The 13,905-nt window shown below is 40.1% G+C and overlaps 1 protein-coding gene across 4 annotated transcripts in view; it reads right to left on the reverse strand.

The window, feature by feature from the left end:
• The window catches only part of LOC113008059 (mitogen-activated protein kinase kinase kinase kinase 4-like), a 104,728-nt gene that overhangs the window by 58,596 nt on the left and 32,227 nt on the right, over positions 1 to 13,905 (reverse strand). For all 4 annotated transcript variants that reach the window (XM_026145201.1, XM_026145199.1, XM_026145198.1 and 1 more), the window contains exon 3: positions 1,175 to 1,231. In XM_026145201.1, the coding sequence (XP_026000986.1) occupies positions 1,175 to 1,231 (57 nt within the window). The remainder of the gene's footprint in view (positions 1 to 1,174; positions 1,232 to 13,905) is intronic.

Below are 13,905 nucleotides of genomic sequence, written 5' to 3' on the forward strand. Positions count from 1 at the left end.
GCACTACCATCTTTGTTACAAATGAGCTCTTATTATCACAGAGGACCAATTTCAACAAGGATAGAGTGGGATGCACATTAGATAGTAAGTCTTTAGAGATACAGATGAAACCAGCAGGGTCCTGAAAGGCAGACCGTACAATCCTCTTCAGTGTGACAGTTAACCCAGATTAAAGCTCTGTTGGTACACTCATTCCTCTTTAAGCCATCTGCAGGAACATTTTTCTTCTTGGCTCATTTGGCCATTGATTCAATGATGAGTAAAAAAAAAACCCAAAAAACAAAAACAAAACATCAGCATGAGGTTACTTTAATAACATTTTCTGCTTGTATACACATTAAGGAACACAGAACTAAAAAGGCAGAAACAGCCCTCTGGGGCCCAGTTTAACTCTGTGGATCTCAAAACATTTACATGCACGAGTCTAAAATCATCATTAGCTAAAGTGCCCTGAGAGAAGTGAAAAATCTGCTTGCTTCAAACGTGACCTCCTCAAAGTTCATCTAATGAACAGAGACCACTGTTAAGAGTGATGGAAGCTATGTGATTATATTCCTGACCATTTTTGGAGAGAAAATATTGACATGAGGGTGTGGAATGGAGAGAGGCTGTGGAGTGGGGAAACTGTTTGGTGTTTATCTTGTATGCTTCAGAAAAGCTATTTATTCCATCACATGCAATAAAACTTAGTCTGGAATCAATTACAAATATGCAAAGTACTAAAAGTACTAATGTGCCAACTTCCGCGTGCAGTAGGTTTCATGATCAGGCCTACTAACTTTAAACAGATGTCTGCTTGCAGTTAGAACCAAATCAAATTTCCCTCACAAGACGCCTTTCCAGCACCAAATCTCACGTGTTTATCTATGTTCCAGTGTAATTTGTTTTCTGGATTGAAAGAGTGACTCTTTTCATCATTTTATCTATATAAAAATTTATTGGCTGACAATTACTAAGGCAGGTATTCCTATAGTCCTACAGCCACTGCATCTGTTTCAGTGGAATATAGCTGTTTCTGTAATGGCAGAATAATTTTACTTCATTCAATCCTTCTCGTGACCGGCGTTTGCTGCAGGATTTAACAATCCCACAGTGCAAGAGTGGTTTAGCTGGGATTGAAACCTGATTAAAGACAACAAAAGATTACAAGCGCATGCTGATAGGTGTTACTGACCTCGGTGACGTCCATGACCTTGATGGCCGCCAGCTGTCCCGTCTTAACATGTCGACCCTGCAAAGAAACACAGGAGAGAGGAGAGATGAGCAAAGTGGAAATCTGTATTTTTGTGCATTGTGAACAGCTGCTACCAATGTTTGTGATTAAAGTGTAAGCTTGGTTATAGGACAATTAAGAGCACAATGTGACAATAAAAGTTGCTGCTTTATTGAAGGCCAAGTATATGACTATGCAAATCGACGGTAGTGTCCAAGGCTGAGTACACATGGAGGTTTATTCAGCCGTTCCAAAAAATAAAAACCACATTTATAACAAGTTATTTGTCTCTACAATAGCGTGGAGAACCACAGGCAATAATCCAAACCTTTATCATTTCCAAACAGGCTGAGCACAGTGTTTCCAACGTGGACTGGTGCAAAGAATTAAAACGGTAAACTCATTTTATCCAGGCAGAGCAAACACAGTCTGAACAGCTTTTCCAAATTTAAAGGACATAAACAGCGTGAAATAGTATGTGACCTGAAAGAGGCAATAATGATACCATGCTTCACTACATGTGTGAGTAACTAGCCTGCAGCTCCACCATACTGCATGCATGTTTTTCATAATTTCAGAATGAATGTGACAAAACATGCAATAGGCTTGCACAACGTTGGATGTGTACCTTTCTTTTTTTTAGAAAAGAAGTTATTGCCAATAATTGTTGAGATAACCGCAAGCTTGTGGTCAAAGCAGTATTATCTCATTCTTGAGAGGCTTTCAGAAATACTTTGAGACTTCGTGAAACTCAGCACCAAAAGTATATAAAAGAAAGCTAGAAGCTGGAAATAGATTATATGCTAACAATAACTTTTGGGAGCAAACTAGCATGTAGCAATTTTTGTTTTTGTTTTTTAATACCATGTAAAAATTAAACCAATAGCTTATTTTAAAGATATTGTGAAGACTTCACTTTTTATCGACTTTTTAAAATATTTCAAGCAAAAAATAATTACTCTGAAAGGATAAAAAACTAACAACTTACATGTTGCAGTTGCTCTAAAGCCCCCTAAATTAATTCAGCGTTAGGGCCACTGGGAAAGAAAAAAAAAAAGTGGGCATGTCTTTTTTTTCTTCTTTTTCTTTTCCAGAATTCTGAGAAAAAAAGTCAGAATTCTAAAATAAAAATAAAAATAAAAAATCTGACTTTAATGTCACAATTCTGACTTTTTTTCTCAGAATTCTGGAAAAGAAGAAAAAAAACAACTTGCCCACTTTTTTTTCCAGTGGCCCTAATCCTCTTCTGTAGAAAACAACTAATAAATACTCACACTGACAAATACTAATGAAGCACTAGCTACTTGAGCAGTTTAAAAAATAGACTGTAAAACTTAAATTTCAACCATTTGGAGAGCTAAAATTTTGCAGTTCACCATGAAAAGAACAAAAATTACCAACATATTTTTCCAGGTAAAAGAACACACCGTTCAAGTAGTTTTCAGATGCCAGAATAACACCCAAAGAACAAACCTTATTCTCACACTAGCCTACATAGCATTACAGGAAAGGTACACAGCTGTTACAGCCTGAACAAGCAAGCACTTTTGAATACAGCAATGGTGTAGAGATAAACAAACTCTTCCAGGAAAGACAAACACAGAAAGGGAAAAATTTGAGATGATGCAATGCTTTATGACTGTATTATGTGTGTAGTGCCTGTGTGCGTCTGATCAGGTTTCCTTTGTGAGAAAAGGCACTGTGACACCTGAACCACCAGCCCCAACGACTGAGTGATGAGAGATTAACCCATTTCAATTTAGTCAAGGGGGGCGTGTGTGTGTGTCTGTGTGTGTGTGTGTGTGTGTGTGTGTGTGTGTGTGTGTGTGTGTCTATGTGTGTGTGTGTGTGTGTGTGTTTGTGTGTGTGTCTATATGTGTGTCTGTGTCTGTGTCTATATGTGTGTCTGTGTGTGTGTCTATAAGTGTGTCTGTGTGTGTGTGTGTGTGTGTGTGTGTGTGTGTGTGTGTGTGTGTGTGTGTGTGTGTCTATAAGTGTGTCTGTGTGTGTGTCTGTGAGTGTGTGTGTGTGTGTGTGTGTGTGAGTGAGTGTCTGTGTGTCTGTGTCTTTATGAGTGTTTGTGTGTGTGTGTGTGTGTGTGTGTGTGTGTGTGTCTGTGTGTGTGTGTGTGTGTGTGTGTGTGTGTGTGTGTGTGTGTGTGTGTGTGTGTGTGTGTGTGTGTGTGTGTGTGTGTGTGGCTGACGAAAAAGGTCAAGGCTGATGGAGACAGCAAACTGCAAAACTGACAGGAAAACAAATCTCTGATGGTGCTTTTTGGTGGGGACTATCGAGTTACACTACGGAACACAATAAAGGATAAAGGAGGACTCTGACTTTTCTATAGTACGGTACTAGATTTCGATATTCTGTTATTTTGTGACCTTTACTTTATGCCTTCTTGTGGCAATGTGGCTCTTATCTCAAAATCTTAAACCTTTCTCTTTATATAATCTTAACAAAATATTATAAGAGAAATAAAGGACAAACAAATGAGAAATAAACAGATGTTTTTAAATGCAGAGAGGAGATAGAATATTAACATAGTACATTACTGAAAATGCTGAGAATGAAGTAGCTACTAAACATCAAAAGGATCAAGCTGTTTTGACCATTTACATAACGTGACATCATTTTAAAAAGACTTTTGTTGCTTAAAGGTAGCCTAATTTAGGTTCAATAAGCCCCACATACATTCTAGCACATGAATTAACTATACAAATGTTTATTTTATTTTCTCCAATGAATATAAACTTCGACCATCAGTTACATTAAAAAAAAAAAAAACATTTTGCAACACACTGGCGAGTCAGCCACTTTGTTAAATCCATCGCCAATACTGTGATGAACTTTCTTGTGAATGTCTGGATGCTAGCACGCTGCTGCAGTGGCCTGTAGTTTGCATAGAAATGTGAACTTATCTGCAAAAACTCGTTAACTACTAACTGAGCGATACAGAAACTTCCAGAAAGTCCAAACTTTTACTTTGAATGAAAATGTCTCTATCAGCCTCCATCAAGCTTAAGTATCTATCTTACTGCAGCGCTGCTGAGTCAAACGTTTCTAAGCCATGACACAACCACACTGCAGGTTTTCCCTATTATGTACTGATGCACACAAACTAACCGCCACTAACAAATGCTCTCACAAGGAGATTTGCAGGCACAAAAGTATATGAACCCTCACTATTCCCCTGGCTTACTGCCTCCTCAGTGTGACCTAACCACCTGCATTTCAGACTTTGCATTTCTTTTTCTCCGAGCCATGTTTAACAATTTGTTGTCAAAGAGAATAGCAGGTAGGGTACCAGCCCATTTTAGCTGATGATGCAGTTTGTAAAGGCGGCAGGATGTGTCTCACACACACACGCACACACTGCAAATACTCTGAAACGTCTTATATTAACTCCCTGACAAACAATGGAAACTCAAGCAGACACACACCTTACATTCCCCATACACTCACACACCCGAGGCTCAAAGATTGTATAGAAGTTGTGTAGATACTGATGAAATCATGAAACGAATGTGTGAGAACATATGCATCTCCCCCCCCCAGGTTTTGTTGCATACAGTTAATGTGTAAATATGAACAAATATAATTACGACTGTGTGTGTGTCACAGACTAAATTACTAACAAATTTCTACGCGTCTGCATCACTCGCCTTTGCATGTGAGAAAGGTGACCTCAGCACAGCACAGACTGTTATAATTACAGACACCCCCCCCCCCCCCCCCCCCTGCACTAGACAAGCATACAACGGTTAAAAGATGACATCATCTTCTTCCCAGATTCTTTTGTTCAAAAACGAGACACAGATATATGCACACACCTGGCCTTTATGAAAAACCAAAAGACAGAAAAAAAGCCAGAAGGAAGAATCATCAGTCTTTGGAAATAACAAAGACTTCCAGAGAGGAAGAGAAAGAAATTAGATGTTCACACAGGCTGTCCAGTTTTGCAACAATATCTAAACATGTGGTTCTAAAAGTGGACCCTCCAAATTGCCTCAAATCAAATCTGCTTGTAGGCCCATCTGAAATGATTTACTTAAAGGATCCTGTCTTGTGTCTATTTACGTAGCTCTTGAGGCAGAGTCCAAGAAGAAGTGGACAACATTTCAAAAAGCACAAGTGAAATGTTTCAGTGACATTAACTCTCAGTTTCACTCCACTATAAAGCATTTCTTTGTCTGTAAGGATGATGGTCTTTTCCACAGCAGTGGAAAAACTCAAAAACCACCAATGTCAAAAACAGAAAACATGAGCAGCCCATGTTTCAGAGTAGTCTATAAACTTTTATCACTGCCCCCTACTGACAGTCCACAGCTTCAACATACAAATGCAGGTCTTTAAGGCCTAGCAGAAGCACTCATGGACGTCTGAGCTGTAGGATTTTTATTTTTGTTTTATTTAGATAAAAACTGAAACATGCTAAACTACTGAGATCACGATTCATTGTGCTAGCCCCAGCATCTTCAGTGTTGGTAAGATTGAGTCACTGCACAGATGAAACACATTCAAAGAGAAAAGGAAACAAAATCGCTGCCGGAGGTTAAGACAGTTTATATATAGTTTGGATGCTCATACCACTGCAGTAATAAGGACACTGGATTTTAGGGGTTAAAACATCAGTTACTGCCTTAATAGACACTCAGGCATATATTTAGTTGCCAATCTTCCAGTTTTAGAGTCTTCCACTTTAGAGACAATGTTTTTTTCATTTCAGCACATAAATCGTCACAAAAGATGACGATTTACCAAGCTTTACTCGTTGGGTATAAACCATATGGTTTTTAGCACTTAAATCAAAACTGAAAAAATAAAAACATTATGACTGCTGCTGCTTTTTTTCCTCCGAGAAGAAAAGAAGATTAAAGGGGAACATTAAACTTCAGTCAATCCTTCATTCTGCTTTTTAAGAGCCCTTTATTGCCTAACTATGAATGCAAATAGTACAGTTACTGAAACTCTCTGTTAACACCTCCCAGCTGACTCCATGCCCCATTCAAACATGATATAATCTTTCTGTCATCCGACTCTCCCATGACTAGCACCGTGATCTATCCATTCAACGCTCAGTCAATTCTCTGTGTGGGATGTTTGGACCAGAGTTTCCTTCATCATGGAAAAGCCTGCAGGGCTTAGGAAGTGGAGAGGAGCTGGTTTCAGCAATGAAGTTCGGCTCATATTTCCTTAACAAGTTTTTTGAGACAGCCTTAAGGGAACTTTTGCAAGTTTGAGATAACAATACACCCTTGGTTTGGGAGCTTTTTTACATGGATGTACTGTGTACCCTTTTCCATTAAAGGTTTTTTTAGTGCCATCGTCCAGTCTTAAACTGGTTCTATGCAACTCCAAAGACTGGGGATGCCAAAAGAGCTTGCACAATTTAAGAGGCATTATGAATGGCTTTGCATTCATATACTCATTGATAAATATAAAAGTAGGTAATTAAAGCAACAATCATCAAAGACGAATGAGCACCATGACAGATGAAGAGTCGCAGCCTGACCTTTAGGGATTCCTTCACTCTCATTGTTCATCTCTCCAACCAGAACCCACCAATGGTTTAATGAGGACCTGACCCTAGAGTTCACAAGGATCATTCAGGTAGTGTGACCTTTGACCTCAAGCTACAACTTCAAGGGGCAAGGGATCCAGGTTATTTTCACTGAAGTGAAAAGCTATGTCCACATAGAAGGCCTGGTGTTTACAGGACATTTGCCCCATCTGTTTCCACAAATGATGTGTCAAGGCAAGGTAACCAGATGTAGGTCATCCTCATTGTACAAGTGCTTAGTCCCAACACACATCCCCTCTACTTACAGACAATAAATAAAATCCGAGCTTAAAAAAGCTCCAGGTCATGTTTAGAAAGTCGACGATTATCTGGTGGATACACTGACATACATATACCATAGGCCTGCACAATAAATTGAAAATTTATTGTCATCGCGATATCAGCCTGTGCGACGGGCCCATTGCAAAATATGGCGTAAACTGCGATAATTGGGTACATTAAAATGTTTACACACGTGCTTTAAAGAATTTACCAATCAAAGAAACCCCTTTACACATTTGACCAGTCGAATAGAGCCCTTCACGGCATTAACCAATCAATGGATTACAGACCCGCCTCCTACGTAGGTGGGGAGCGAACAGCGCTGCATTAACGAGTCAGAGTTGTAATGGCTGACTATGGCTACTGACTATGAACTCGTGGCTAAAAATAATAGTACCTCGCTTATTTGGAGGTACTTTGGATTTGATAAAGACGACGTTCTCCAAACACAGGTGCTCTGCAAAACTTGCCGAACACTCGTGGCAACCACCAGAGGAAACACGACTAATCTCCACCATCATCTTCAATACAACCACAGAGAACTGTTTGAGCACGATCTGATATCATCGTGTTGGTGTTGTTCCCAGATCAACATAGTAAATGTTGTTCCAGGAACAACACCAACACGACGATATCAGATCATCCACTGTTTGAAGAGTTCCAGAAAGACAGGGCTAGCCAAACAAAGGTTGCTAATGTTAAGACAAAGAGCGCAGCAGTCCAACAGCCGTCTCTGTATCAGAGTGTTTCAAGTGGAACTCCTTATGAGAAAACGTCGAAGCGCTACAAAGAAATAACAGAGGCCATTACACATTTTTAGGCTAAAGACATGATGCCTATAAATACAGTTAGCAGAGAGGGCTTCACTAGTCTGATACATAAAATGGACCGGAGATACCGCATCCCCTCACGAAACTACTTTTCCCATGTCGCCATTCCACAAATGTACGAAACATGCCGCAAGACCGTCATATTTGAACTGAGCCAAGCTGAAAACTACGCAAGCACTACAGACCTATGGTCAAGTCGTACAACGGAACCATATATGAGCTTCACAGTGCACTTCCTCACCGAAGACTTTGAACTGACAACACTGTGTCTAGAGACTGCATTTTCCAGACTCTCACACTAGTGAAAATATAGCCCATGTATTAAGTGAGGTGCTGGCCAGGTGGGATCTTAAAGAAGACCCAAATTTTTTTTATGGGGGCAATGTTTCAATGTTAAAGTGCACTTTGTTGCTACGCTGCTAATACAGCAGCTTTCTTTAAATAAAACTGTTGCAGTAAAACAGAAATTATGTATTCTGGGTTTGTTTGTTTTTTTGCTATTTATTTTATCGCAAGTCACATCGTTATCGCAATATTGATCACAGTTATCGCACATCGCAGATTTTCCTAATATCATGCAGCCCTAATATACCAGATGCTCATTTATCAGACGGTTACTTATTTTAACTTCCCTGAAATGACTTTCTGCAGGTTTAAGGTGTTCAAAGTGCATGCAATAGAGATGGAAAGTCACACGGGCTTCCTGTTATATGTAAGCAAGAAATCATGACTTCTCAACCCACTGGACCCTGTAATCCTCCTAACAGAGAACATTGTACGGTTCTCACTGTGCTACATTACAATAAAAAATAAAAGTGTCATTTTTCTTTTTTTCTTTTTTTACAAGTGCCCACACAGAATAAGTTTGAAGCTGAAGAGGTTTTACTGCAGAGCGTGCATGCTGCTTTCTCGTGGCTGCCCTTTACCCTTGCAAAATAAGACCACACTCTAGACTTCCTGCCTCATATACGTGGGCTTATCACAAACTAGGAACCACGGGGACCAGCAGGCTGTGACCGAGCGCCACCACTTCCTGTCAGGTTTAAGATATTTTTTGCCCTATAACCAATAAAAACACATCTCTTATCATTGATTGACATCTGTTTGACTATTACACACCACACCACACCACACCAATTATTTCACTGACTTTTTGTTTGTTTAGTTTTTTCCCCCTGTTGCTTTTTTATGGGGGGGGGGGCACACAACACATTTAGTGTTGCTGGTTTGCTTTAAAAACCAGGAAATCTGGTTTTACATTTTTTTCCAGCTGCTGCTTGGAAACGGCGGAAGTCTGGAGAGATATAAAGAAGAGCGAAGACGAGCAAGACGAGGCTGAGAATCAGAGGGTTAGAAGGCGAGGAAAAACAAGAAATAACAACATGAGTTGGTGTGTGTGTGTGTGTGTGTGTGTGTGTGTGTGTGTGTGTGTGTGTGTGTGTGTGTGTGTGTGTGTGTGTGTGTGTTACAGATAGAAGCCAGATAGAATTAAGACAAGGGGGGGGGGAGAAACTGTGCGACTTCCCCCTTAAGGAAATGCCAAGGAAGTGGAGTCATTTTAGAGCCAACACACACACACACACACACACACACACACACACACACACACACACACACACACACACACACACACACTACAAATTGTTGTCAACTGTACACATAGTGCATGTTTATCTTTAATCTGAATATATACCTGATTTTACTGGGCATACGTGTGAGTGTACATTCATGATCCATTTCAGGACAAAGCGTCCTTTATTGTGCCCCTCTGAGCTTTCGGGGCATAGAGAAGGAGCCAGGTGCAAGCTTTAGTGCAAACACAAATACTTTCACAAACACATTCACATGCACAGATGCACAGAGAAACCCCCAAAACAAACACACACATATAGAAAGATGTGCACAGGCAAACACCCTGCCTATTTCTGCAGCTCGGCAGTGTGAAAACCATCTCGCTAACAAGTCTTTATTGATCAAACCAACAACGTGTGGAGTTTTGAAAAGTCTTGAAACCATCATGACGATGATGGGCTTCGACACCTATGAGCGAAGCTGCTCATAGGTGTATGCTAAACACAACCTCATAACTGCTATAACAGCAGACACACACACAAAACAAGGTAGAAAGAAGAAAACACAAGGGCCAGAGGAGGAATTTAAACTTTTATTGCTGCTTCCACATCACAGCTGCTGCTCAGTTCTCTTGTCAACAACAGTGACAGTGTCGATCGCTAACCCTACGGTGCTTCTATTCTCGTGGGGAAAGCACAAAAAAATACAGGCACACATACAATTTATGAAGGTGTCATAAGGCAGGAATTCTCTTTTTAGTTAGTGTGTGTCACAGTACATAGTTTCCAAGCACACCACTGTGTATTATTTAGAAGCAGGGCAGTTGATTATTTCTGCTGCTCATTGATCTGTCCATTAAGTGCATAAAAAAACAAAATACTGTATGTGTGTGTGTAACTGTTCTCCAAACAGTCGCAGTTGGGAAACTTCGATGACAAAAATCCATCTACCATCTGCCATCAGTACAAACGGACACCTGTTTTAAGCTGTAAAACTTCAAGCAGCTGTTTCAGAAAATCCACCCAATCAGCTCGCATTAAATATGCAGACGAGAAGCCTGCATTTCATATCATTTACTGTCTTAACAGTAAATGATATTATTCTTCAGGCAAAACATTTTTAAAAGTCCTTTTTGTTATCCCTTAAAGCCTAGATAAAGCTCAGCTTTTACTTCTTATTTTGGCCATTATAGCACCCAGAGTGTCTCCCAACACTGTAACCTGACATTCACGATTCACTCAAAGGTTTGGTTGTGTGGCTCAAGCAGAGGAGCTCATCTGCATCACTTCCTCCTGGTTATGACAGGGTACCGTGCAAATGAAGAAGACATCACTTGTGTTGATCTACTGCTTTGTGACAAACACCCAGTTAATGCAGAAAGCTTGTATTTTTGAGCTATTTTTATCAGTGCCCCCTGAGGAAGACTGCAGCTGCCATCTTTAATGGAAAGAAACAAGAATAATGACAGTCAGAGATTTTTTTTTTTTAACTAAAAACATTTTTCTGCCTGATAGTAGACAACCAACCAGTGTCAAATCTCACGGAGCTGAGTCATATTTGTGGTGCTTTCTTTGTTTGTGACTCATTCATTCCCCTCCTCTTTTTATTCCCTTATCTTAAACTCCACTTTCGCAGATGGGGAATGAGCTGCATTTTTGCTATTTCTATATCAATTCAGACTGGAGGATTTTCATTAATCTACAGTACCTACCAGGCTCCCGCCTTTGTCTTCTCCTTTGTCTAATGTATGTCTGTTTCTATCATTTCTGGATCTACAAAAATCACTATTTATCAGTTTGTTGCTTCTCCCAAAAACAGGAAAACAACGAGAGACTTGATAAGATGTTAAGCTCAGTTTCTGCTTCTCCTTTGCTCTGCCTTAGTGTTTAAACAGGGAGCTCTGTGTAAGTAGGCCAAGAAAACAGTCTCACTCTGGGGAGCAACACAAAGACACGGAGAGGGGGAGAGAGAGAGCGAGGTTGGTCAGTAATAAATCTCCATTGATTGCTGTGATCCAGCTAAAATTCAAAGAGTGTCTGCACCTGCACTAATGATGACCACACACACTTACAGAGAGACTGACACTATCCTTTTGATCTCCACACACATACAGATACCACAAATCTTTAGTTTCAGACATTAAAAAAAGAAATAAAGAAAACAGAAAGGAGTGAGGACATTAACGTATTACAGAAAGACAGACGGTGAAAAGTGGATAGGTAGGTGGGGGAGACAGTTGAGGGATGGGGGGGGTTGGCCAGCGCTGCATAGCTGCTGTAATGAGATCTAGTGGTAGTAAGGGGGTTACATTCTGGGCAGTGCCGCAACTTTCCATAACGTAATGACCTATCACCCCATTTTTAGACACACTAGGAGGACTGACGGTCATTGAAATGGATATCGCTTATGACCAGGCCGACAAACCACAACATCAGGGCTTTTCCAAAGCTGTTCACAGGCAGCTGGGAAAATGCTGAGTGCCGCAAAAATTTTAATCCTGCACCTGAAGACGAGCAGTATAGTGGAGGTAACCTTTCATGAGCCCAAACCTCTACTGAGACCTCAAAACCTTCCAAATTTTAGTGCTAATGACATTAGCAAAACATTGCTTCCTACTGCTCCAAAAGACACATTAAATTCAAGTACCCTATGATAATTAGGCTCCAAGTCTGAAAAAACACAAACAAAAGACAGACAGCTTCATTTGACACAAGCTTCAAAGTGATGAAGATGAGTGGAGGTGTTGGAGCATTTTGCGATTGTGAAGGCTGAGGACGTCTAAACACAAGATGGCTTAGCATCCTTTTCATCACGACATTCCTCTAGCAGCTCCTCTGAGCCTGGAGGATCAGCAGGAAAAACACACCGATACAGAGGAGACAAAGGCAGAGAGCACGGCATGAAGGACAGAGGAGAGGCAGATCTGGTATGAAGACGTGAAAAACACTGAAAGTTGAGCACTTGAAGGCACTTCCCAAGATACCAATGTTTTGGTGGTCTCCTGCACTAACAAAGATCTACATGCATATAAGGACCAAACTGATACAAATGCCCACAATGACTGTTTAAATGTAACATGTGAAACTGAGTTTAGAGCGAGTCTTTTGAGGCAACTCTCAGATATTAAATAAACATTAAATTTTTTAAAAATGCCTTAAAAAAAACAAAAAACAGGGAGCCACCTCCTCTTTGCTTCATCAAACTGTCTCCAGGTCTGAAGCCTGTGGACGGAGCCCAATGAAGCGGCCGAGCACGCTGGAGGAATTAGCTAACTGTCGGACACCATTACCCCCGTTGTTACTGAGATATGGCACTGACTCCGCCTCCACACGCTGTCCTCCCTCGCCCAAAGAAGACACAGTAGAGCGACCGCTGGAAGCTTATTATTCTCTTTCAAAGGCTCATTAGTGTTGATCTTGGCTGACTGAGGGTTGCAGAGATATGAATCGGGGAATAGCACACTATTAAACAAATCCTGTTAGAGAGGCCTGCTCGGAGGCCTCGAATGAAGCTTAATAAACTGATGGAACAATGTTTGCAGGAAAGAAGATAATACTCCTCATCGGAGAATCATTACTGGAAATTAAATTCAGCAGAAAAGAGGGAGTAAACGGAGAAGTGGGTGACAACTTCTTCCAGTTTAGCTGAATAAAGCACTAACAATACCAGAGTTTACAGTTCAACTGCCTTTAAAAGACAATCTAATACATGGGTATACTGTTCCTGTAAATGGTTATCTAGGAATGTGTTCTACAATGGGATTCAATTATCTTCTAACTGGCTTCATGCATGACAATTTGACCAACCCCCGCTTTGAGCTAAGACTTGGAAGATCTCAGCAAGTTCGGGACTGCTGTGGACTTTTGTACAGAAAGTAGGGCTGCTCGATTATGGCAAAAATGATAATCACGATTATTTTCACTGAAATTGAGATCACGATTATTTGACGATATTTATTTAACCCTTTAAGACCTACTATAGAACCAAGTCCACCAGAGCTTATATTATTTTTTTTACATGCTGTAGTGCCATTTGTGGGAGCATTTCAAGTTGCTATACATCAATACAACTGTTATAGCCCATATTTTAATAATATGTATGCATTAAGTCCATAGTAACTACATAAATTGCAAAAAAGTGCAATAAACTACAAAAAAAATTGAAAATCGCTTTTGTTTTGTTTACATATATTTCTACTTGGAGAAATTTAAGAGGTTTACCCCTCAAAACTTTAAATACAATAAAGTTGCAAAAAATAGTTTCCTACCACAGGAAATTTATTTTGAGTGTCTTCATAGTTTTATTTTGGAGATACAGCAATTTTTATATACTGCAGGAAAAACAAAAAACAATCCTATGATGCAAGTTTGCAAAGAAAACAGCATGTGCATCATTTCACTGTGGGAAGTGTTACGAACAGCTGATCGGAACGGCAAAGCCTGTTTCTG

The sequence above is a fragment of the Astatotilapia calliptera genome, chromosome 16, assembly GCF_900246225.1.
Source record: "Astatotilapia calliptera chromosome 16, fAstCal1.2, whole genome shotgun sequence".
Taxonomy (NCBI): domain Eukaryota; kingdom Metazoa; phylum Chordata; class Actinopteri; order Cichliformes; family Cichlidae; genus Astatotilapia; species Astatotilapia calliptera.